Source organism: Stegostoma tigrinum, chromosome 16, assembly GCF_030684315.1.
Source record: "Stegostoma tigrinum isolate sSteTig4 chromosome 16, sSteTig4.hap1, whole genome shotgun sequence".
NCBI classification, from domain to species: Eukaryota; Metazoa; Chordata; class Chondrichthyes; order Orectolobiformes; family Stegostomatidae; genus Stegostoma; species Stegostoma tigrinum.
The window spans coordinates 42177629-42203524 of record NC_081369.1 but is presented as its reverse complement, the minus strand read 5'-3'; the positions used below and the strand labels follow the sequence as shown (position 1 = coordinate 42203524).

General features: G+C 38.8%; 1 protein-coding gene across 2 annotated transcripts in view; it reads right to left on the bottom strand.

The window, feature by feature from the left end:
- wwp2 (WW domain containing E3 ubiquitin protein ligase 2) overlaps nt 1-25896 on the bottom strand; it is a 220676-nt gene that overhangs the window by 112092 nt on the left and 82688 nt on the right. For both annotated transcript variants that reach the window (XR_007249090.2, XM_048546465.2), the window contains exons 5-6: nt 24398-24535; nt 17845-17929 (exon numbers count right to left, since the gene is read on the bottom strand). Coding sequence is in view for 1 of the 2 variants with exons in the window: in XM_048546465.2 (XP_048402422.1) it covers nt 17845-17929; nt 24398-24535 (223 nt within the window). In the remaining variant the exon portion in view is untranslated. The remainder of the gene's footprint in view (nt 1-17844; nt 17930-24397; nt 24536-25896) is intronic.

Here is a 25896-nt window from a genome sequence, read left to right as displayed (position 1 = left end):
CAAAAATAGGAAGGTAGATTATTATTTAAATGGCTTAAATTGAGTGAAGGTCATGTTGAGTAAGGTGGTCCTCGTGCACTAGTCACTGAAAATAGGCAGCAGTGCAGCAGGCAGTAAAGAAGAAAACTATTTGTTAGCTTTTACACTCAGAGAATTTGACAAAGATGTCTAACTGCAATTATATTAGGAATTTGTGAGGCCACACCTGGAATATTTTGGTAGTTTTGGTCTCCTTATCTGAGGAAGCATGTTCTTGTTATAGAGGGAGTGCAGTGAAGGTTTATCAAATTGATTTCGGGGATGGCAGGACTAGCGTATGAGCAGACATTGAGTTGTTTAGGATTGTATTCATTGGAGTTTTGAAGAATGATGGAGGGATCCTTTTGAAACCTATAAAATTCAAACACAACTGGACACATTAGACGCAGGAAGGATGTTCCTGATGGCAGGGTAGTCCAGAACAAGGGGTCATAGTTTAAGGATAAGGGTAAATCTTTTAGGGCTAAAATAGGAGAAATTTCTTCACCCAGAGGGTGGTCAGCTTATGGAATTCACTACCACAGAAAGACGTTGAGGTTAAAACATTGTGTTTTCATGGAGGGGGTAGCTTTTGTGGTTAAAGGGATCAAGGGTATGGGGGAGCAAGGACGAGCAGCATGATTAGGGTATTGAGCTCAAAAATCAGCCATGATCACACTGAATGGCGGAGCACTCCTGAAAGGTTGAATGGCCTACTCCTTCACCTATCTTCTATATTTTTATGTTTCTATTACCTACTCCAGTTTTTCTGTTCCCATGTCATCCAATCTACAATTGCTACATGCAAAGGCAAATTAAAACACACTTTTCAATAACCCTGTTCATTAATATACTGAGGAAAAGCTATATTATTGGCACTGAGGCGATTTATGGACACTGAAGTTTAAATTTCCCAAAGAGTCAAATAAGGGCATCTGTTGTACATGTTCTAGGCAAGCCAGAAAATTTCAGGTGAAATGATCTAATGACACAACCCTTTCAAAGAAAAGCATATTTACAGAAAATCAGTCCAAGTTTAAGACAAACAGAAACTAGCCGGAGGCTGTTAAATTCCCCACCATCTATTGCAAAAGGGGCCTTTGTTGGATGTGTTTGCCTATTATACAGATAAATATTCAGTTTGCCATCATTTATGAGCCTTGGTCTTCAGACTTTCCTTGCAACACTGGTTTCACTATAACAGTTCCAAGGATTACACACAAAGCAAGTCCACACTCTTTTCCATGATCAAGATTTATTTTAGGCTTTCACCAAAAGACCATTAATGTTCACACAAAAGGTTTAATTATACAGCCTAACCTTCTAATTCATGAATGCAAGTTAATTTCAACATTATATGTAAAAGTTTACATAGAAGTTGTATTTATGACTGTTTTACAGAAGACAATTCCATTGAAATTCATAACCTCTGCAGACTAAACATATAAAATAGCAACCAAATAGCTTTTTAAAAAATCTCTTTACCATGCATAAAACTCAAAAATGCAGCTGTATCTCATTTCTAAAATGATTTAAATGACCACTAATAACACCCATCAACAAAATCACATTATCCAAGCTAGCTCTGGAAAGTAATCTTTTTTATTCTGGCCAATTTTCTCCTCCTTCCATTCCCACTCCCACCATCCACCTACCCCTGCCCACAATCATTCGATTCCTTCCGTGTCCAACAACTGAGTACACACAGTACACTTTGCTAGAAAATTCCAAAGTTCCGCAACATTCCAAATGAAAGATCTCTCCCCATCTCAATAATAAATGTCTAATGTTTTGTCCTGGGACCGCACCCTCTTGCAGTAGAACTCAAATTCCAGCATTTGTAACTCATCCAAGTGGCCATTATGCATGTGTAAGCCATTTCCTGTGCTAGCAACGACATCCTTATCTCACTTGGTAATGATATTTCTCCTGAATTCCTTATTCATATCTTACATATTGTATTTATGCTCTCAATAATGACCTACCCAAAAAGTGAAACTATCACATCCATGTCATATCAAATCCCTTCATTATCTTAAAGGGTTCTATAAGGTCATTCCTCAGCCTTCCATGCTCCAAAGAAAACAAACCAGTCTTTTCAGCAGCCTTGCTGCTCTGGCAGCCATATCTTTGCAGATCTGTTGTCACTATTTCTGAAATTGGTTTATAACTTTATAATCCTTCTCTGTCGCTTTTTGAATTACAGGGACCATAATTGTGCTCATTTTTGAAAATATGGTCCAAGGTACGATACAAGTTTGACCAGAACCTACTATTAAGTCTACACTTACAAAAATGAAATGCATTTGTTTGCTTTTTTTAGCCTTATTAAACTGCAAACCTACTTTACAAATTTGTTTACCTGCTCTCTTGGATTCTTCCTTAGTCCCTTAGTCCATTTTTAGGCTTTCATTATTCAGGCAGTGGATGGCCTTCTTATCCCTCATCCCAAGATTCATCACATCACTCACGATATGTTGAAAAGTGTCTGGCAATTAAATGCCTATTTGTGTACTATTTATTAACACCTATTAATGTCTCTTTGGATTCATTGTGGAGTTGAAAGTCAATTGTTAGAACCCTATCAGCAATCTCCCTCCATCCGCCAAACTACTGTTGCCAAAGTTTTGTAGAGACTAAGTGTTAAGCCTAGGACATTCCTGCTCTGTATGGCTAAACTTTTAACTGAGTAACTTCACAGCTCAGGCTGGTGCCAAGAAACAACATTTTCCAAGTCAGCTTCCAGCAGCCACCTCAAAGTCAATGCATTCAGTCAAGCGACTACAGATTAAAAGCCGAAATTACATGGAGAAAGGAAAAAAAAAAGCAATATCAGTGTCCAGGTAACATAACATAATCCTAATCAAATAGCCAGATGATCATACTTTGTAAAGTAAGCTCCAGAACGCTATATACGCACTGGTGAAGAATGACGCATCGGGAGCTAATCCAGAACCACAAAAACAGTTTTCAAAAGGGACATTTTATTAAAGTTGCCTTTTTCCTAAAGCACTTCCAGGAATTTAACCTTTATGAAGTGTAAAAGTGAAGTTATTTGCAGGTAAATTTAATGTTCACCTGATGATCAACTTATTTATCAAGCACCAACAGATCATCTAGTTAACACTAATTATGTAACTAAATTCAATTCTTTCGTCCACCAAAGTGCCTCATGGAATAAAGAAGTGCAGCCTTCTCACATGGTTCGATATTTTAAGCATATTGTTTACTTTGCTGTTAACTGTTAATTAAGTTGAATACAGATAGCTAAGCATATCAAATGTTAGCACAAAATTGCCTTCATTTATAAGCTGCAAATCAGAATAGTTATGGGATTACAAGAAGATAATTAATGTTTGCTCACCACAATTTAGAATGTCAAGTCCCAATCAAGACAATTTAAGGTCCTGTCAAAGTACAATCATATGTAAAAGTGAATGGTCAAATCATTCCCCTCATTTTATTTTGAAGCCACACATATTTCAGAAATCACAATCAACAGTTTGACACATTAATGACAGATTCAACCAATGTTACAGCAACTTGTCAAATTCAAAGTTTTGACGTATCACAAGACAGAAAATTCATATTCCATTTCCAAAAATTATACTAAGAATGTACATCTCTACATTGGGGAAACCAAGCGGAGGCTTGGAAACCGCTTTGTGGAGCACCTATGCTCGGCTCATGAAAAACGACAACACCTCCCAGTCGCGAATCATTTCAACTCTCCCTTCCAACGTTTTGGACAACATGTCCATCCTGGGCCTCCTCCAGTGCCACAGCAATGCCACCCGAAGGCTGGAGAAACAGCACCTTATATTCTGTTTGGGAATCCTGCAGCCCAATGGTCTCAATGTGGACCTTACAAGCTTCAAAATCTCCCCATCCCCGACCTCATCCCAAGACCTGCCCATCTCGTCCCTGCCTCCCTGACCTATCCGTCTTTTCTCCCACCTCACTGACCAACCCCTTTCCCAACTCCCTACCTACACTCGCCTGTACTGGCTTCATCCCCGCCTCCTTGATCTGTCCATCTTTTCTCCATTTATCTGCTCCTCTATCCGCCTTATATCATCGCCTCCCACTCTCTCTATTTATTTGAGCCCTCTTCTCCTCTCCCATTCCAGACCTGAAACGTCAGCCTTCCTGCTCCTCTGATGCTGCCTGGCCTGCTGTGTTCATCCAGCTCTACACACACCTTGTTATGTCTAGAGAGAGGAGGGTTTGGCAGTCATCGTTGGTGAGAGGAAATTCCACCAGTGCCTTTACGGATGGGAATTTGTCATAGTAACAGATCACAAACCCATGATAAGGTGATTGAAGAAAGACAAGGCAGTGCTGCGCATAATTCCAGGAGAATTCAACGCTGGGCCCTTATTGTCAGTACATACAAGTTAGAACGTTGTCCAGACAACCAAGTGACTAATGCAGATGCCTTGAGTGGCCTCCCACTGGCAGATATTCCATTGGTGATGCCTCCCCGGCAGAGTCCATTCTGGTTTTAAACTTTCTGGACACCCTTCCAGTCACTGCAAACAATATCTGACTGTGGACACAAAAAGATCCTGTCCTAGTGAAGCCGAAACAGTTCATGGTAATGGGGAAAACAGGAGGGCCATCGCAACCAGGATTGAAATCTTTTTGGGCTAGGTGAGATGAGATCACCATAGAGGATGGCATATGATTGAGGGGAGCAAGGATGATTGTCCCGAGTAAAGATCACTGCCAGATATTGGCTAAACCCCTCCAGAATCATCCAGGGGTTTCCCAAGATGCTAGCAAGAAGCTATGTCTGGTAGCCAGGGTGGATGCTGACAGAGCTGCGCTGGTGCGGCAGTCCCCTGAATACCACCATGGACAAAAACTGCCATCATCAGGACCTCTACATTCGTGGAATGACCGGGTAAACTCTGGACTCGGTTGCATGTCAACTAATGATGGCCCTTTCATGGATTCAATGTTCCCGGTCATTGTGGATACGCATTCGAAGTAGTCGGACATGCACAAAATTTGTTCAGTAAACTTGGGGATGACGATCGAGAAGTTGCGAGTATTGCTCGCGGCATACGGACTCCCAGAAATATTGGTCACTGACAACGTTATGTCATTTAGGAGCAGGGCATTCGAATATTTCTTAAAGTCCAATGGCACTTAAGAACAGCTCCATATCATCTGTCGCCCAATGGTCTAGCGGAAGGAGTGGTTCAAATGTTGAAGGCAGGCTTAAACAGCAGCCTATGGCGTCAACAAAGATCATCCTGTCCCAGTTCTTGTTCAATTATAGGACCACCTCATATGCAACAACAGGGATAGCTCCAACCGGAGAAGACTCCGTACCCGGTTAAACCTTATTTCCAGACCTGGCGGGGAGGGAGGATGAAATGGCAGCAGAATCGCCAATGCTAGCCAAATGCCTCCTCTAAGCAAGAGAGACCATTTAATTCAGGGGATGACGCTTGGTTGTGGGAACAGCCTGTATGAGTACGATGGGAGGTTGATATGAGGTCAGGTCCCATGACTTACAAAGTTCAGTTGGGTGACATCGTCCATAACAAACACCTGAATGACCTGAAACCTGTTAACTCCCAAACAGGGCAGAAGGAAAACATACCCAGCCCTTCAGAACAGACCAAAGGCCCGGCAGAAGCTGCAGGTGCTCCCCTGCGATCTAGAATTGATCTAGCAATGAAATGGATGCAGCCTCAATGCCATTGAGCCGGAAGAAGAGGAGGAGACTAGCGAGTTTTGAGAAGATTTGTAGTTCAGGTTGAGGTTCTGGATGGACAGCGAGCAAACTCACATCCAGGAGAAGACTCTTCTCAGATATTCCATACACAAGAGACGGGCCCCAAGTTGGAGGAAGTGGACCTGGGCCGAAAGTGTTGCAGCAGAAGTTACAAGCGAAAGACCAGGTCTACATCACCAGATGTGGTTGGGGGACTAAGTGGTTCTTCTGTACGGTAGTACAGCCAATATTAGTGCTAAGTTGCCACAGTGAAAAAACACAACGCAATTCAAGTTGTATAACACTTCATGCTAGAGCTTCAAAATGTCTTTGGAAGAACGTTAAGAAACGATCAGCAGAAATGTTGGCCAAATTTCAAAAATAAGAGCAATTGGTCAAGACAAGACCAAGTCCTCTTCAAATGAAGAGAATGGCAGCACCAATGGATTTTTTTTTCATTACAATGGTTTAGGTTGATTTTGGTATAAGTGTTAAAAATTACAAATGGATAGAGAGAGAGAGAGAGAGAGAGAGAGAGAGAGAGAGAGAGAGAGAGAGAGAGAGAGAGAGAGAGAGAGAGAGAGAGAGAGAGAGAGAGAGAGGGGGGAGAAGAGAGAGAGACAATTGTTCGTGGTTTAACCTGAGGGTCACCATTTCTCGGTCAAGAAATGGTAACCTCAGTTTGTGCAGGAATAACACTTGCGCTGTTGGCAGCATTCTGCATAGAACAAAACTGTTGGAAAAGATTAAGAGCTGGGAGAGTATATCTTGTAAATCATGGAGATTTGAAGGACGAAGGCAAACAGGGACTTTCAAACAGGGCAGGCACATGGTATTAGGACTGCGACTTTTGTTGGGGATACGTGATAACACACATTATTTGGACTTATTACCTTGTTGAAGTTTCTAACTAGTTCAAGGTTAAATGTAACAAATTGTAACTTGTCAAAAAGATAATTTGGGACCGTACTGGTATTTTATGGATGTACCTCATGAATCTGGCTTTAGCTCTTTCACATGAATTTAGGTATTGTGAATTATTAATTCATGTTAAATACTAACTTCCATTTCCGTCCATATTAGTAAAGAAAGCAAAATAAGAATTCCAATCAGAAGTTTTTTCTTTGCCATTAAATGGTAACTGTACTAGATTAATAGAGCAGACATGAAACTTGTTCCATAGTTAGAAAAAAATATTTCTGATATAAGTGATAAAATCAGATTCAATCGTAATTTTCCAAAGGAGCTAAGTTTAAAAAGGAAATGTTTGCAAGATGATAGGGGAGAAGGAGGTGCAATTAACTGGTGGCTTTTTCCAAGGGCTGACACAAACCATGATAGAATGCATAGGCTCCTTCTGTACTGCATAGTTTATGACAGAAGGATAAACTGTACAGCCGAAGATCAAACTGGTGAGCCCATCAAATGGGCATCATACGTACATCAACGATTATCAAAAACAATTAATCAGGATGATAAAGGTAATGCATTCATTGGAGAAAGCAAGATGACAGTCTGAAGCAGAGAGAAGGTTGTTCCTGACACAGTAGTGTGAAGTGTTATGAATTGCAAACATAACAAAATTATCAGTGTAGGTTTATGGCATATTTCTCATGCAAAAATAATAACTGAGTGCTTTCTTAAATGCAAAGAAGGATATTTACCAAGTTTTTAAAAAGTTCAGAAGCAGCTGAAGGTGGTGTTTGAGATATCAAGACTTAAGTGGTTTGGGCCTAAAATTCCAGTTAAGGAGCATTGGTCACCGATAAACATAGGTACATGGGAACCATAGTCCCCAACTGTTTCTCTAACACTTTTGGTTGCCCTTCAAATATTCACTCATGTGATCCAGAAATCAATAGTTTTTTCAAACAAGTATGCACACCCATTACCTAGGACTGCAGCAGTCATTTGGATACAGGATAAATAATAAAGATTGGATAGATTTAAGCACATTTAGGAAGATTTTGGTGTTGACAATGAAAGACTAACATGGGGGGCACAGGGAATTAAAGCATTTTACAAACAATGTGATGTGACAACTGTGCAAGATATTATATCAGGCAGGGCTTAACCCTCAAATCGGATATAAAGCTGGAGCAAGCTATAAAGTTGGCTTAGGAGGAACACATTTGAGGGATTTAGCTGCTTTGACATACAAGAGCAACAGCGAAAATCAGCAAGCACAGGTAATGTGAGAACAGGATTGGGAATAGGAGTTTTAAACATGCTTAGGTTTATGGATGAAGTACAGCAGATTGAGTCCAGGCATTGCGAAAGCATAGGTGTGAATTAAGTAGCACTGAGAGTTAGGCAGGAGAAGATGGTAGAAGAATCAAACAGCCTTTGTGATCAAGAGGATGTAGGATTTGAAACTCCACAGTCCAAGCTCATGGTGAAGGATGAAAATGACAATTACCAAGGAGTAGAGTTTAAGACAGCTGCCAAAATTTTTCCTAAACTGCAGGTAGAACATTTGTTGTTAGAATCCAGCCTGAAGTTTTGAATTTCACAGAATCAGGCCACTTCCAGAGCCTTGTAAATAGCATCAGAGATAATGGGAACTGCAGATGCTGGAGAATCCGAGATAACAAAGTGTGGAGCTGGATGAACACGGCAGGCCAAGCAGCATCTTAGGAGCACAAAAGCTGGCGTTTTGGGCCTAGACCCTTCATCAGAAAAGGGGGATGGGGAGACGGCTCTGAAATAAATAGGGAGGGGGAGGTGGATAGAAGATGGATAGAGGGGAAGATAGGTGGAGAGGAGACAGACAAGTTAAAGGGGCGGGGATGGAGCCTGTACAGGTGAGTATAGGTGGGGAGGTAGGGAGGGGATAGGTCAGTCCAGGGAGGACAGACAGGTCAAGGGGGCGGGATGAGGTTAGAAGGTAGGAAATGGAGGTGCAGCTTGAGGTGGGAGGAGGGGATAGGTGAGAGGAAGAACAGGTTAGGGAGGTGGGAACCAGCTGGGCTGGTTTTAGGATGCAGTGGCAGGAGGGGAGATTTTGAAGCCTGTGAAATCCACATTGATGCCATTGGGCTGCAGGATTCCCAAGCCGAATATGAGGTGCTGTTCCTGCAACCTTTGGGTGGCATCATTGTGGCACTGCAGGAGGCCCAGGATGGACATGTCGTCTAAGGAATGTGAGGGGGAGTTGAAATGGTTCGCAACTGGGAGGATTTCACCAGCTTCAAAATTTCCTCTCTCCCCCACTGCATCCCAAAACCAGCCCAGCTCGTCCCTGCCTCCCCAACCTGTTCTTCCTCTCACCTATCCCCTCCTCCCACCTCAAGTTGCACCTCCATTTCCTACCTTCTAACCTCATCCCGCCCCCTTGACCTGTCCATCCTCCCCAGACTGACCTATCCCCTCCCTACCTCCCCACCTATACTCACCTCTACAGGCTCCATCCCTGCCCCTTTAACTTGTCTCTCTCCTCTCCACCTATCTTCTCCTCTACAAAATACCTTGCAAGAACTGTGACAAACACTACATTGGACAAACTGGCAGAAAGCTAGCCACCAGGATACATGAACATCAACTAGCCACAAAACGACATGACCCACTATCACTCGTATCCTTATATACAGATGAAGAAGAACACCACTTTGATTGGGACAACACATCCATCCTAGGACAAGCCAAACAGAGATAGGCACGAGAATTCCTAGAAGCATAGCATTCCAACCGGAACTCCATCAACAAACACGTTGATTTGGAGCCAATCTACCATCCCCTGAGAAAAAGAACAGGAAATGACATCACCAACCCAAGGAAACCTAACCAGATAAATAGAAAGCAGGACATAACACCAGCGCTTCGTCGGAGGCTCACCGATGATGTTACCTAGAATGGTGACGAAACATCTGAAAACTAACCTTCCAGCTCAGCGAGCAAACTCACATCCAGTATCTTCTCCTCTATCCATCTTCGATCCACCTTCCCCTCTCTCCCTATTTATTTCAGAACCCTCTCCCCATCCCCCTTTTCTGATGAAGGGTCCAGGCCCGAAACGTCAGCTTCTCTACTTTCTAACCAGGCTGTCTAGGCATAGAAACATAAAAGAAGGAGCAGGAGTAGGCCAATCAGGCCTTTGAGTCTGCTCCACGATTCAATATGATTATGGCTAATCATTCAATTCATTACCCTGTCTCTGCTTTCTCCCCATACCCTTTGATCCCTTTAGGAACTAAGAATGATATCTAACTCCTCCATGAAAACATTCAATGTTTTGGCCTCAACTGCTTTGTTGGGCAGAAAATTCCATAGACTGTTTGGGTGAAGATATTTCTCATTTCAATGGCCTCAGTGGCTGCCTCTGAATAGATTTATAACCATAACTTGGTTATGCTCCCGCTCCCAATTGTTAGGTCCAAAATCATGCATGCAGGAATCCTTTCCATGGAGACAGGTCCGTCAAGTCAGGAGATCTTCTGACTGAAGGTGTTTGCCAACCATCAGGCAGACTGACGGCATAGAAGTGATTTTGAAAATGGTGCAGAAATAGAACTGCTGTGTTTAGCATATTTCTGGAAGCTGATCAAGACGATTTTTCATTACATGCTTTCTCTCTATATTAACAGTTTCTGATCAAAAAGCCCCATGACTGAGATGCACTTACAATCACTTTACCAAGCACATATTGCTCATGTAGTCAAAAAATGTCTTTGAAAAACTAATGGAAATATCAATTTTTGAGAAGCACCTTTATTTTCTCCTTTTAATTTAAATCTTTATGAACGGTCAACACAAGGAATGACAATACAGGAAAAGATTCTACACTGTCTTGTTGCGTACACTATTCAAATGGATGTATTTTAAACACAAGACTATATAAACTTATACAGATAGCTTCCAAGATGGCTCCAAGGATGGACACATGATTTATATTGGCAATGGTAATAACGTACATAGATCATGGAGTTCATAAATGGAGATATATAAATATGGCATTGTTAAGCCTATTTAAACCATTAATTCAGGACCACGTGGAGCAAATTTAAGTATAGCATTCTGGGAAGGAAGTAGAGGTTTCAGAAAGGACACAGAACGGATTTACAAGGATGGAACCATGGATGAGGAATTACAGCTATATGGATTAAGTGGAATAAGTTGGGGCTGTGCTTCTATGAAATAATGAAGAACAGCATCGTCTACCAAGAGGATGTTCAAAAGCAAATGTGATTGAGGTGTTCAAAATTATGAACAGTTTAGATAAAGTAAAGCAAAATTGTTTCTAATGGTTGAAAGGTTGCTAATCAGAGGACATAGATTTAAGGAGATTAGTCAGAGAACTAGAAGCAACATGTGGAAAACTATTTTCATTTATAACTATATCGGATTTGGAATGCACAAATTGATATTATGTTGGCTGGGGATTCAATGGTAGACTTAAAGGAAAATGGATATAAATATTTGAAGCAAAAATATCACAGGAATATGGGCAAAGGACAAGGGATTGTCACTCTTTAGAAAAAGTCAGCACAGACTCAATGGGCCATGCTGATTCCTTCTATGCTGTTCTGTTCTCTGAATGTCCTGCAGTTAAATCACACACTCACTTTTGCACAAATGTTACTTTGTACTAGGAACCCAAAGTCCAGGAAATCAGAATCATACTGCTGAAAGCTATTTGTTTTAATGGTACAGTATCATCAGTTCTGGTTGAGGGAATTTTTTTTTGGTGGGGGGGTAGATATCACTTTCGCTTTATGACTCAAAGGAAACAGCCTCCCAAAGGCAGGCAGGAAAAATACCTGAGGAAGTTCTGAGGAAAGGTCACCGGACCTGAAACATTAACTGTTTTCTTCTCCAGAGGCTGCCAGACCTGCTGAGCTTTTCCAGCAACTTTGTTTTTGTTCCTGATTTACAGCTCTGCAGTTCTTTTGATTTTTATTAGGAAAAATATCTGCTTACCACAGAAATTTGTTCATGCCTTTATTTTTATTTAACTATTTTATCCCCTTTAAACCCCAAGTAATGTTTCAGATAACCCCAATTTTCTCTTCAACAAGAAGAGAGGTTTTGCCTTACACTTCACGAACAAAGCCACCACTGATGGTCTACAGCAAAATCAAGCAATTGAAGATGGCTTAAAATCGGGCCAAGTAGCCTTCTCATTTTCCTGCTCAATAAGGCATAGCTTCCTGTTGCATAAGGAGCACATCTAGCTGCTGGAACTGACCGATTTGCTGGAACTAAATCTAAATAACTATTGAACTTCATATATAAACTCGCTTTTCTGAAAGCAAGTCCAATACTCTTTTCAATACACAACCACCCTGCCATATGTCTAACTTTGTTTTTATTCTCAGTTGTCCCACTTGCTCGTGTTGCTATATATCCTGTTTAAATTCAATGACAATTACTTTTAAATCAATCTGCCTGCTGTTGACTAATTTCAAAGTTGAATGAACACCGTCACTTTAACGGAATTTAGTGATCTTACACAAAGCATCCTTGTAGCTACAGATTTAAAAAATAAATTATTTGACTAAGTAGCATGTATACATTACTATGAGATACTCTATATCTATCTGCATAACCAAACAGCTAACCACTTGCATACATGATCTCTAAAAATGTGTATAATTAATTGCACATGATTGCAGGTTACCATCCTTCCCCATTTGTTAACCTGTAAATTAATAAAGTACACAATGAAAAAGGTGGGGCAAAAGTTGTGAGATTAAATGAAAATATTCTTTTAACTTTCCAATATTTTTACTTCGCTTTGTCCAACAAAAGCTCCCCAGAGATACAGTACTGTGAGATTTCCAGTGCTGGTTTTAATCAATGGCTAACAACTTAATCACTGCAGTCATACATGTGTTTGCTTTTTAGCAAACGTAATGAACCACTGCAGTTAAATTGCTAAGAAAACAATGAGGTATTTGTTAATTCTGGGGTGTGCCACAATGTCTGTCAAGTTACCCAGACCCTGATTTTAGCTATTTAAAAATAGGGAACATAGCAGAATCAAAAAAATTAAACAACAGATTATAAGTATTAGACAAAGAAGTATTATCAAATGCAAGATAAATTATGCAATAATTTTTAATGAATTTTTTGAAGAAGTTGCATAATATTGCTGTCCAATAACTCTCATTTTTTTTTCCAGGTAGTATTCAAGAAATCCACACAGCCAAAACATAATTCCACTTACAATGTATACCACAAAATAATAAATATCAGCAATTCTATTATAATATTGATTTTACCTGCATGTGAACTAATTGCAACAAAACAATATTTTCAATTGCTCCAATCACTTCTCAATAATAATAACATATTCTGGGCAACACTAAATTCTCACCTGTTGACTTAGCATATTTCCGCATCCGTACAAATATATTTCCAGTGGGAGAAGATGGCTAGACTTAGGCAACATCTTTCACCTCAGGACATGCCAAAATGCTTCACAGTCAAAGAATTACATTTGAAGCATAATCGTTGCTCCAACGTGAAGAAACATATCAGCTAATTTTGCACACCAAGGACAAACAAATAGTAAGGAGATAAACGATCAGATCATCTGTAGTGTTGGCTGAAGAGTAAATCTTGGCCACAGCACTATGAAAGCTCCTCTGCTTTTCTTGAGTAGTACCATGGGATTTTTTACATCTACATAAGGCAGCTGAAGATAGTTTGATTTAACTTCAGCTTCAATAGAATAAAATGAAAAGGTGATAAGCCAACACCAGTCGTGCATGTGTCCCTAGAAGCCAGTAAGGCAAAGACACTGGAAGAGATGTTGGAAGCAGCTGAGCTTCTTAAAGGCTTTTGTCACAAGGCAAGTAATTTCTATTTTGGGTTGTGCAATGGAAGGAGAACATGAGAAATGGGGCAACTAAAAAATCTGGTTTCACATTTAAATTAGCTTGTCACACTGAATGAAATTAGATTTTACATGAGAAAGATAAACTTATATTTGCACAATGCTGTTAAAATAGAAAATGTCCCAAAATACTTGTGTAAAAAGTCACAGTTCTATGTGACTGCAGTAACTGCTGTTTTAAAGGAAACAATAAAAGCAGAAGACATAGGAGCAGAATTAGACCATTCGGCCCACAATGATTTAGTACTGTGCTGCCAATTAATACTTAATGCATAATAAGTGCATTAATTAAGCGTTGTCAAGGGAACTGAAGGAAATATTGTCATTCCAAGTAGTTTCAGAAAAATCTGCCAAGATCTACAACAGCTTTGAGGATTCTGCCTCAGCAGCTTTGTCTTCAGTATCGGATCACAAGGCTAATGAAGATTACAGCCCTCTTGTCTGGTGCTGGATCACAGAACTTAGTTTAGTCAGACATGTCTCACTTTCCTTTTGAAAATATTGCAGAAAGTAACAAATACCCAGACAGAACACGTCATGGACTCTGTTATAATACAGCTTTTCTTGGCTAGAGAATATGCTAAATCTTTTCTAAATTGAAGAAATGTCAAATCTCGAAAGGAGAAAATAAAAAGAAAAAACAAAGCTTAGAACTTAACACCATTATCATTTGTGAAATTTCTTCTGAATTTTATATTTGGTCTTTTGTTTGCATCCCATAATTCATGACACTTTCTTCCACTCTACAGATCTCCCAAGTGCTGCTCCCCATTTTTGAACCTGCGCTTGGGAGATTGGCTCACTGACTGAAGTGTGAAAGGGTTACTGAGCAAATATCAGCAACTTATCACAAGGAAGATTCTAAAATGTGAGGCTGGATGAACACAGCAGGCCAAGCAGCATCTCAGGAGCACAAAAGCTGACATTTCGGGCCTAGACCCTTCAGAACCATATCCCCCTCTCTGATGAAGAGTCTAGGCCCGAAACATCAGCTTTTGTGCTCCTGAGATGCTGCTTGGCCTGCTGTGTTCATCCAGCCTCACATTTTGTTATCTTGGAATTCTCCAGCATCTGCAGTTCCCATTATCTCTGATATTATTTTTAACAGTATATGTCTGTATGCATTTCACAGCAATTTCCTCGTCTCCTGATAATTTCATGCCTCTCCCTCTCATGAGTCCTTCCTTGAATGCACTGACTTACTGAAGCAGAAACAGTTTTGTAAACTTTGAACACCCTTAAGTATCTCAAAATTGCAATGCCTAATTAAATATATATTTCAAAATGGTAATCAGACATAGGCACGTTTTACATTCAAGTCCAATCGTCACTTCTCCAAACGTTCTAATACAATTACTTGCAACAGGAATCACAAGCAGCAACTCAGCCTGATGTATTCTCCTTATTCCAAAAAGGAGCCTCCAAATGTAGCACCCTAATTACCAAAAATGAAAAAAAAATTCCATTTACAGCTTAGTAAGTATTTTTGTTTTTAAATGCAGTTACAGTCGCAATGTTGGACTAGCCAATCTTAGCCAACAAACACAACAAAGACCAGACTTGGCCAATCTGGATGGTTCAGATCAAGGTCAGATAGAAAAATCACAGGACCCTCAACTCCGCTACACCAATCAAACTACCCCACCAACAATTAATTATGCAGTCTGTTGTGCAGAAGAACAAAATAGATGTTGGCTCCAACATGCAAATTGTTCAAGATACCTTTCACCATGGGACTGAAACAGTGTTGAATATTTTAGCATATGAAAGGGGTCTTAGCAACAGCATAGCACCTTAGAGTATAGTTACTCTGGGTGTAGTCCCCCATGAGTACAGGAGGAGGAAGTGTTCAACATCTCATTCCCAGTCTCATCCACTTGAAGACCATGTTGAAAGTCGAGGCACATGGTGCAAACGGTTGTCCCAGTGTTTAATTGTCACACAGTGAGGACAATGTGCACCCCAAGTTTTCATTCAAATTTCACCAGACAAGGCTCCCCTCCAGCACCAACGGGTCTACAAATGTTTCCTTCCTCACAGGTTTGAGAGAAGATCATTGCAAAGGTGAAACTTAAAAACAAATTGCATTGTAACTCCCTCATGACAGAGTCAGTGCAGGTACTGGACTGCTCTCAATTGAGCTGCACTAGTCAGAAAGATCCCATCACATTCTATGCTGAATTATCTCATCATCACTAGACAGCTGGTTGATGCTCCACAGAAGGCAATGTCTCTAGGCAGTATTGCAGAGGCAAAAACAGAAATTGCTGGAAAAGCTCAGCAGATCTGGCAGCATCTGCGATGAGAAATCAGACTTAAAGCTTCGGGTCCGGTGACCATTCCTCAGAATTGAGTTGGTGATATACAGCATCCACAGTTCTTTCAGTTTTTAATTAGTATTACAGAGGCAGTGCTTTAACATGAATACCACGCATTCCAGGTCTGAAGAAAGCATTGCTGTGTCATCAACTTCTATGACAAAACCTGCCATTTTTCCCCAACAAACCAAACTCTCTTCACACGAGGTGAGAATGAAGGAACAGGAAATCTGGCGTGTCAAAGAATCAAAAAATTGCTACAGTACAGAAGGAGGTGACTTGGGGCATCATGTCTGCACTGGCTCTCTGAGCATTTTAATTTGGTGCCAATCTCCTCTGGTTCTCAATCCTTTTTTGAACAGGATTTATTTTTCCGTATCCATTCAATCACGACACCTCATGATTTTGAAAACTTTCATCAAATCTCCTCATACTCTTCCTCTCCAACAAAAATACTCCCAACTTATCCAAACTTTCCTCATAACTGAACCTTGTAAAACTCTTCTGTACTCTGTTCTTCCCATAGTGTGGTGCCCAGAACTGTCTTCAACATCCCAACTAAAGTCTAACCATTGTCTTATCATCAGAACTTCCTACTCTTCTATTTTTGGCTCCTTTAATGAAATCCAGCATACTGTAGACATTAACAGTTCTCTCTACCTGTCCAACCACTTTTAATAACTTATGTACATGGAGGTCTCCCTGCTCCTGCGCATATCGGAAGTAGTGTGGTTTGTTTTATACTGTGCCTTTATGTTCTTTGTAACAAAGTGCATCATCTCACACTTCTCCACATTGAACTTCATCTATCACTTATCTGTCCACAGCAGCAACCTGTCAATACCCTTTACAAATTTTACACTGTTCTCCTCACAGTTGATAATTGTCTCAATTTTTGTGGTTTGTCTGGCCAATAGCTGCATTTCTTCTGGCAGCATCCAAAGCAGCCAATCTGGCACTCAGACTATCCCAACGTACAGATTTCTCGGTCATCAATGTTTGCCGTTGTTCTGGATAAGATCTGAGCTGTGGGTTCAGTGGTTTGCACCATGTGTAAGCCCTGTCAGAGGCTCTAGTTGGGGCACACCATTAAATAAACCTGATTAGCTAATCACAAGCAGGGGTTTTTCCCTTTTCAACATTTTTACTGTATTCAACATAAATGTTATAGCGTCCCAGCTTCTGATTTGAATCTTATTCAGAAAAAAATGCTTGATCAATGCATAATATTGCAACATAATATTTAAAACAATATAGCTCATATACTTCCACACAATAATAAATGTCTCAAAACAAATGTATTTCAGGCAGATTTTTAAACCAGCCAATATCAAATGCCTGCACTACGTTGTACTATAGTGTGCGTGATAGTAATTATTTCTGCAGAGCTCAAATTATGTAGCTAGAAATAATACATCAGTAATATAATCGAGTAAATTTACAAGTAGTTGATCTGGATTATTAAATTCACCTAATATTAAAGCAAATCCAACCAAGTGATCAATCTCATTTCTAACTGTTCGTAATTTTACAAACAAACTAAACTTTTTAGACCAAGTGAAAAATAGAGAAGACCAATGTTTAGCTTTCTCGAATATTTTAATACCCTAGTTCCAAAAATATTTAACTGCTGAAAGAAAAAAACAAACTCTATGCAGTGCATCAGGATATACATAGGTTTCTGATACACATTATCAAAAAGTACTGAACTCTTGCGCTACATATGCAATTCCCAAATAACTGCAAGGATAAATCTGCAAAAGGCACTTTAAACAAAATAATTATTCTGCGGTAGCCAACAGGAAAATAATTCAGCACTTGTCTAAAATCATGCACTCCAAACTTGGCTATATAATTCATCCCCCAGAATCTTAATAGATTAATAACTTGTAGTAGATAAAGCTCTGTTGAAAAGCAGTGTTTTGAATAATTCCATCTCTTACCTCACTCTGTCTGGAGAAACACTAGTACAGGAGGGTGAACATTGTGAATCATCAGCTTGGTGAATTCTACCATTCTGCTGAAATTCTATAGAAGGAACACAGAGAGATAAAAACTAACAGACATAACAACCAGTTCATCATAACATTGGCGAAGAGCCTGTCTTCTTGACACAAAATAGCTTGAAATATATAACTACCAATCGGCTCAGAACTGATTCAGATGGACTCAATTTTGTTCAATCTGTATGTTTCTTTTCCAGCTTTTTAACCATGAAATACACCATGGACAAAAAGAGCAGCCAGACTTACTACCTCAATGCAAGTTGTACTTAAGGCCACTAACTTATACCCTTGGGGTGATCTCATAAAAAACATACCAGCTCCATGTAAAATTTACCCATAATCTTGTGAACAAGCATACATACCAGGTTTAACAAATCAAACAAAAGTTAATGGAGACATGAAATATAAGAATGTGCGCAATCAGAAGTACTGTTTAATTTGTTGTTGGGTTGACAAATTTCGCAAGTAACCGTGATCATGCAAGGAGTTAAGTATGCAGTCAGACATTTTCCATTTGAGCGTTCAAAGTTCCTACTGCCAAGGTTGGTGTCTTAAATATGTAAAAAAACTTGTACTTATAATTTTCAATACTTACAAGTTTCAATGTAAATGCCGAATTTCTGATCAACTACACCTAAATTTTACTATTTAGACAACTCAAGATGCAAACTAAAACTTTAAAAGTGCTCCACAGCAAATTCAAAACAAAGATTCTATCATTATTTAGAACATTTCAAGCAGAAATACAGCCAATTAAAATATATTCATATGCCTTGCAAATCATTTATCAAAAATACTAAATACCTGGTATCAATTAAGATTTATCAAAGAATGCTGCTTCCATTATCAAATTTTAGTGAGTCTTAATTCCTGAGATTAGATTAGTCATAGTGTCAAACATTGGCATTTGTTGTTTTTCTGAAGTTAATCATATTTTTTGCTTTATGTAGGGTCCTTTTTTGAACTGATAACATCTGATTGAGAAGTGATGTTGATAAGAAAACTGTGATAGCATCACTGTCAGCTAAGCTCAAGCCCTTCATAATCAACTGTAAACTGAAATCATTAACTGGCTCCAGGTTATTTTGTCCACGAAGCTTACTGAGTACCCCACATCAAGAGAAGGAGCTGAGAGCATATATTCTTCAGCATGGTAGCACTTTCATGCCAGTTTTTTTCCAAATTATTCATCAATTTATGCATTAGGAAAATTGTAAAATTTCCAAACAAAACCTTTGAGAATTTTGCCCTACATAAACTGCTGAATAAAGGAAACCTGCCGTCAAAGCTTTACATTTTGCACTCATCAATATAGAATTGCGAGAATATCTAATCTGAAAAGGCACAACAATTCATATTGCATGAAAAAAGGATGCTGATTGGGTGACAATTGAATGGTCAGCAGTACAGCATTTGCCATGGAACAGTCAACTGCCAAGATTTTTTAAAATTTAAACTACGCAAGTTGACTCTGATTGCATCAGGAAATGTCTGGACCAAAGCATTTATTTCATTGAAAAAGGCACTGTACGTGGATCTATTCTTTCTGTTCACAAAGGACAACACCCAGTATGTGAACATATGTAACTTCTTATACTTGAAATTTATGATATCCCACACTGAGAGCCCATTGACAGTCTTAAATTGGTCAGAAGCGCAATTCTTAGCACAAGCAATTATTTTTTGATTAATAGTAGCATGAAAATGTCTAATAGCTTCACCTATTGCTCACAATTTTGAGACAACTTACCCTTCCAAGGTGCTCTGAGGTCAACTATGTACTTTTCAGGACAGTAAGTTGCTGCCTTAGGCCCAATTGGCAGGATAAATAGCAAACAATGATCTGATTAGGGTAGCCATTGTCCCTCAAGATTGCCCTAAGCATCCTTGTGCAGCATTAAGCTGGCATGGTAAGCAAATGGCTCTGTGCCCTGAAAAACACTCAACTTACCTTAGGTTTGAACAAGAAAGATAACCATTTGCACTGCTACTATACAGTGGCAACATGAGTACAGTTCTCCAATAACAGGCTGTCAAGTCAAAAAGGTGTTCTGCCTACCACACAAGTGACAAGTGAGATATGTGAATTCCAGTGCCATTATGATTCTATGTATGAAGGCCATACATACCAGCTGCTGGTGGATTGAAACCAACAATATATCACTATATCCCTTCAGCTGATGCTAACTTGCCTGCTTTGAATTTGAACAAAAGCTTAGTAGTTCCCAGGAGTATTGTCCATGGCATCCTTTCTACTAATCAGCGTCTACTTGCCATTGAGGCAGCACCTTTTCTTGTACAGTATAAATTGTTATTGAGATTCGATATTCTGGCAATTCTGTCCTAATAGTGCAAGAGGAAAAGCTTTGACAGCATTACTCTACTCAATGCAAATTTTTCAACTTAAACCAGACTTTACCAGGGACTGGACATACGTGTCATCATTTAACGAGTTAGATTTTGGTATGTTCATCTGTTAAATTGTGCAATCTTTCGAAGAAAGACACTTATGACAGCTTTCATTTTCCCCCCTACTTGGTAGACCAGTGATACGGACACTTGAATTGATGTAAACTGCTCTATGAGCCAACACATACGCTCGGAGATTAATCCATACTGTTGCTATACGTAAAGTATCTGGAGAATTCGCTGAAATCGACTGATAACTGGCTGCAGTCAAGGTGGTAGCGCATGGAACTTTGTTGAAATAATGGCAAGTTATTATCAAGGATACTAAAATAGCACTTCTGAGGTTTCTCTTTTTCAAATTATTCATTAACAATTTCAGATTTGGGATAGAGAGAAAGAATTGAATTTTACCAACTGTGTTAAATTGAAAGTGGTCAGGATTGCAAACGATCAAAACTGGACTGACTGGGCACAAAAGGACGTGAACATATTGAAAAGTTAGGCTGAGATATCGCAGATAAACTTTGCTGTTGCCTAGTGTGGTATGATTATGATGATGGGAATGCAGCATCAGAACTAAGGCAAGATCAATCAAGATCACTTGTACTTCTCTTGACAGCTAGACAAGTCAATCCTGGAAATTGAGGGTAATAAATGCATATTTGGATTCCCCAAGCAGTTTACAGGGTCTGGACATGCAATTGGCGAAAGCTCAGGCTTTGCGTCAGGCTTTACGTAGTGAATGGTGCTTTCTGTTCTTTTGTGTCGCCATGACTGTCTCCACTCTGCCTGAACATTACCATGTGAGCACTGGAAATTCTTCAGATGATAAGAAGATAAATTCTAAAAAGTTGAATAAAAATGTTTATGGAGGGACGGGCATGGCCTGTCAAAAAGGGTAGATTTGAAAGAGGCCTTTAAATGTGGGAAATGCAGCAAGTCTGAAATTTTCAGCCTACACTTCAAAAGGCCCCACCACAAATATGAATGAAAATAATATAATGGTGTCACAGCTGAATGCTGGTTGTGTACGGGTTACTAGGCTGGAGATGGCTGGAGAAAGGGGACAAAATCATAAAATGACTACCCTAATCATAAAGAAAAAAAAATAAAATTCAATATGCATTCAGCATAATGACAGTGAAATTTTTTAATTCACACCCTTTGAGCACCGATTGAAAGAATACTGCCCAAGTATCTTTCTCATTCTGGGTGTCTGAATGGTATGTTGTTTCAGATTCAGAATCAAGAGCAAAAATCTACATTTACGTGATGCCCTAAGTATCGAAGAACATTCTAAGGTATTGCTCAGAAATCTTTTCAAAAAATATTATACTAAACCATAATGAAACAAACGTGTTTTGGAAAGGTTTGGAAACAAGAACAGCACAGAAGTACTGAGGAAGAGAATCAAGAGTGGTGTCCAGGCAGGTTATAGCAGAACTGCAAATAGTACATGGGTTTGAGGGGTGCAGATCCCAGGAAAGCTAGAGGAAGTGGAATGATTTAAATACCAAGATAAGAATTTTAATTATGTTCCAAGGAGGGTGCAAATGACCGAGGGCAGGGATGATGAGTGAGTAGAATTAGGTTTGGTGCATAGTGTACAAAAATGTGAAGGTTATGAAGGATGGGAGACCCGCTAGGAGAGTCACACTGAGGTGGCAAAGACATGAACAGCTCTCATATCATGGAGCTACAATGGGTCAGAAGAAGCAATTTTGTAAAAGTAGAAGTAGGCAGTATTAGTGATGACAGGCATGAGGTCAAAAGCACAGCTTCGCATTGATTAACACACTGAGGCTGCAAACCATCTGCTTTTGTCTAAGACAGCTGATTAGGAGAAACAGACTTGGTGGCAAATGTATACACTTTGTGATAGTGACTACAGATATTAGTTATGGCTTTGACAAAACTTAACTAGAGGAAACTGCAGTTCACCCAAACATTCATGGAAACAAATCATTCAAAGCTAGTACAAAATCCAGAAAGTAAATGAAATGATGGCCTTTTTCTAAAAGTGGTTGTCAAACAACAACAGGAAAATTTTAGTTGTACGGAGTTTGGGTTGGTTTTCAGTTGATCTATAACGTTCAATGATAGTCCTCTAACCTCAGGAAAGATATGTTGGTCCTGAAGTGGTTGCAGTGATAACAGGATTAAATTATCAAACATATTACACAAACGTGTTTTCTATTCCTTTAAATTTAGAAAGGTGCTGAGTGAATTAATTGAATTAAATTAGAAGGGTTTCACAGTAGGGATTGAGAGAAACTAATTTTTATGGTGGCAAAACCTCAAACCAGTGTTCATAACCTTTAAATGACAATTAAATCTTTGGAAAAGAAATCTGGAAGCACTTTTCATCCAAACAGGACTGGAAATCTGGAAACTTGTTCCCACAGATGCTGTGGATTCCAGCTTAATTGAAATTAAAATTGATAGATTTTTGTTGGATAAGTCTATCCAGGAATATACAAAAACATATAGATAGAGTTGGGGTACAGATATACCATGATCTAATTAAATGGTGGAACAAGCCCAAGGGTGAATGATTTCCTCCTGCTCCTATATAGTCCCAGTTGAAATGTGAAGTTAATAAAACCACAGAAGTCTACAAATAGTGCCCAATGACTTATGAAGACTAAGCAGCCTGGGTTCAAAATTTCCTTCAAACAGCTTTGTACTTCACAGAGCACAAATATAACATTGTATACTCAGTACTGAAGCATAAAATACAAGTGCATACAATAAGAATCAATACTTTCTGATCTATTGCAATTACTGAATAACTACAAAAATCTCTTTTTATATAATGGTTAGAAATATTTTAATGTAATCCAAATTGTAAAAGCATTCTAATCAAGTTTATTTGAATAAATGTTTTAAAATCATCTTCATAATTTTGTTAAACATAGCAAAACTATGACTAGCATGCAAAGAAAATGAATTTACAGTTGGACAAAGCAATTTACAAAGTCAACATCTCATCATCTTCTCTTGTGGTCAGAAAAACAGGGGGCCCGGGCTTCAGGTTCTGCAGTGATCTCATCAACTTGTTGCTTAGGAAGAAATCTTAAGCATAATGTTTGCATATACTTTTGCACTGTTTTTCAAACATTTCAATGTCCTGTCGCAGTTAAACTTAGTGGCACTTCGTAGTTTGTTTACAAATTGTATTTATGCTCCAAATTTTTCATCGGATTTCTAACAAGTTTAGTGCATTAATTCAACATTCAACCCCTGTGAAATATTGTATGATACATTTATAAACCTAAGAAAATATTTTCAGCATCCACGAATCAAGATGAAAAGAAGCTAACATTTGTCATGAGACATGTCATTAGGATGAATGAAATTATTCCTGGAATGAAATTAGAGAAACTGTGAATAACAGGTGACTAATTTACTAAAGGAAAACATGGCTCTCATTTGGCTTAAGTCATTCTTATACAGTGTTACAATATGCTGTCAATAAAAGTCAATTAAGTATATGCAAATATTTTTTAAAGATTAAAGAATTAGATGTTGCAAAACACCTAATTTTTGTATGTCTGACGTGCCAATGCACTTAAAATTTTCCTGCATTTTTTCAAATTAACTATCAATAAACACTAAGGTTAAAACCAAATGGAAATGATAAACATTAAACAAAATTTGACTGCTTGAAAACTAACTGCTTTGTTCTATAACATACAAGGTAATACACAGTAAGTTTGCACAGAGTGTTCCATAGTGTACAAGTTGCTGTTGATATGAGCTAATAAACAAGACCCATATTTTAAGACAGTTATAAAACTATGGTCATCATTTTCAAAATCAATTTAAGACAAGCAACAGATAACAACTCAGACTTGGTGAAATTAAATTATTCATAGAATCATGAAATGGAATTTTGAAATTCTAACAAGAAACAATTACTTTTGAAGAACAAACTTACCCAGTTTTAATACTAACTATAAAAACACACATTCTCATTGAAGAGCTGCAAATCAGTTAAGAGGCATTAAGTAATTTCTTATGTATGACCCACCACCCTCAATCCGAGCATCAGAATGAACCATGTGTGTGCAGTACTTACTTTCTGTCATGATGGTGCCATTAGGCAAATTTCCCAAGTCAACATTAAGGCCATCCAAGCAAACAGTCAATTCACCGCTGCACACAACACCACTTTTGTTTCCCACCTGAAGGTTCAAATTTAGCTGAATGTTCTCCACTGTGAACAAGAAAAAGTTAAGAGAAAAATGATTTGACTGAGTTTGTTATTTCTCTGCCACTCACAAGTGAAAAAATACCATGGGCAGTTTTCAGGTCACCAAGTTTCTGCAGACAAAGACCTTCTGTTAAAGTACACCTTAATTCAAAACTCCTGTACGCACAGAAACAGAGCTTTTCAAATGTTCCAATCTGTACTAACAAACACTGTGAGCAAGATGTTTTTGGTATTCCCTTTCTAAATCCAAGGATGGACAGAATGGTCCTGCTCCTGCTCCAATCTTCTATGTTTCTATCATAAAGAGAATAGGATTGACTTTATATTAATGGGTTTTAAGAAAGTGCCTAACAAGCATCACAAAAGCCTGATAAGAGTTAAAGCTTATGGAATACCAAGGCCAATATTCTGTTGGTTTAAAAATTTAGCTTAAGACAATAAGAACTAGGAGCAGGAGTAGATAATTCAGCTCCTTGAGCCTGCTTCATCATTTGATATGATCCTGGTTGATCTCAACTCAGCTTCAACTCCTCTTTTCTGTCAACTCTCCACACGCTTTCAAACTATTACTAATTAAAATTGGTCTATCTCCTCCTTAAATTTACTCAATGTCCCAGTATTCACTGCACTGAGGTAGTGAATTCCACGTATTCACAAAACTGAGAGAACTAATTTCCCCACATCTGTTTTAAATCTGCTCCACCTTATCCTTCTGTCTTAGACTGCCCCACGTGAGGAAACATTTTTTCCATGTCCACTTTGTCAATGCCATTTAGCATCTTATATACCTCAATTAGATCTCCTCTCATTCCTCTAAACTCAATACAGTTTATCTCTCTTCATAAGAAAAACCCTCATTTTTGGAATCAATCTAGTGAATCTCCTCTGAACTACCTTCAATAAAACTATATCACTCAAGTAAAGGGATCAAAATTATACACAATACTCCAGGTGCGGTCTCATTAGTGCCTTGAACAGTTGAAGCAACATCTCCCTACTTTTACACACTATTCCTTTAGCAATAAATGCCAACATTCCATTTGCCTTCCTTATTACCTGCTATTCCTGTGTACTAGTTTCCTGCGATTTATGCACAAGAACACCTAGTTCCCTCTACACCAAAACACTTTGTAGTTTCACTTAATTTACATAAGTGCCTTTCAATTGCTCTGACCAAAACGGCTAATCTCACATTTATCCACATTAAATGTCATCTGTCAAATTTTGGCCCATTCATCTAACCCATCTATATCCATTTGTACATCTCTTATTTCTTCATTGCAACCTACTCTCCTATTTATTTTAATGCAATCTGCAAATTTGGCTCTATTACTTTGTAGCTGCCACATCCAAGTCATTAGGCA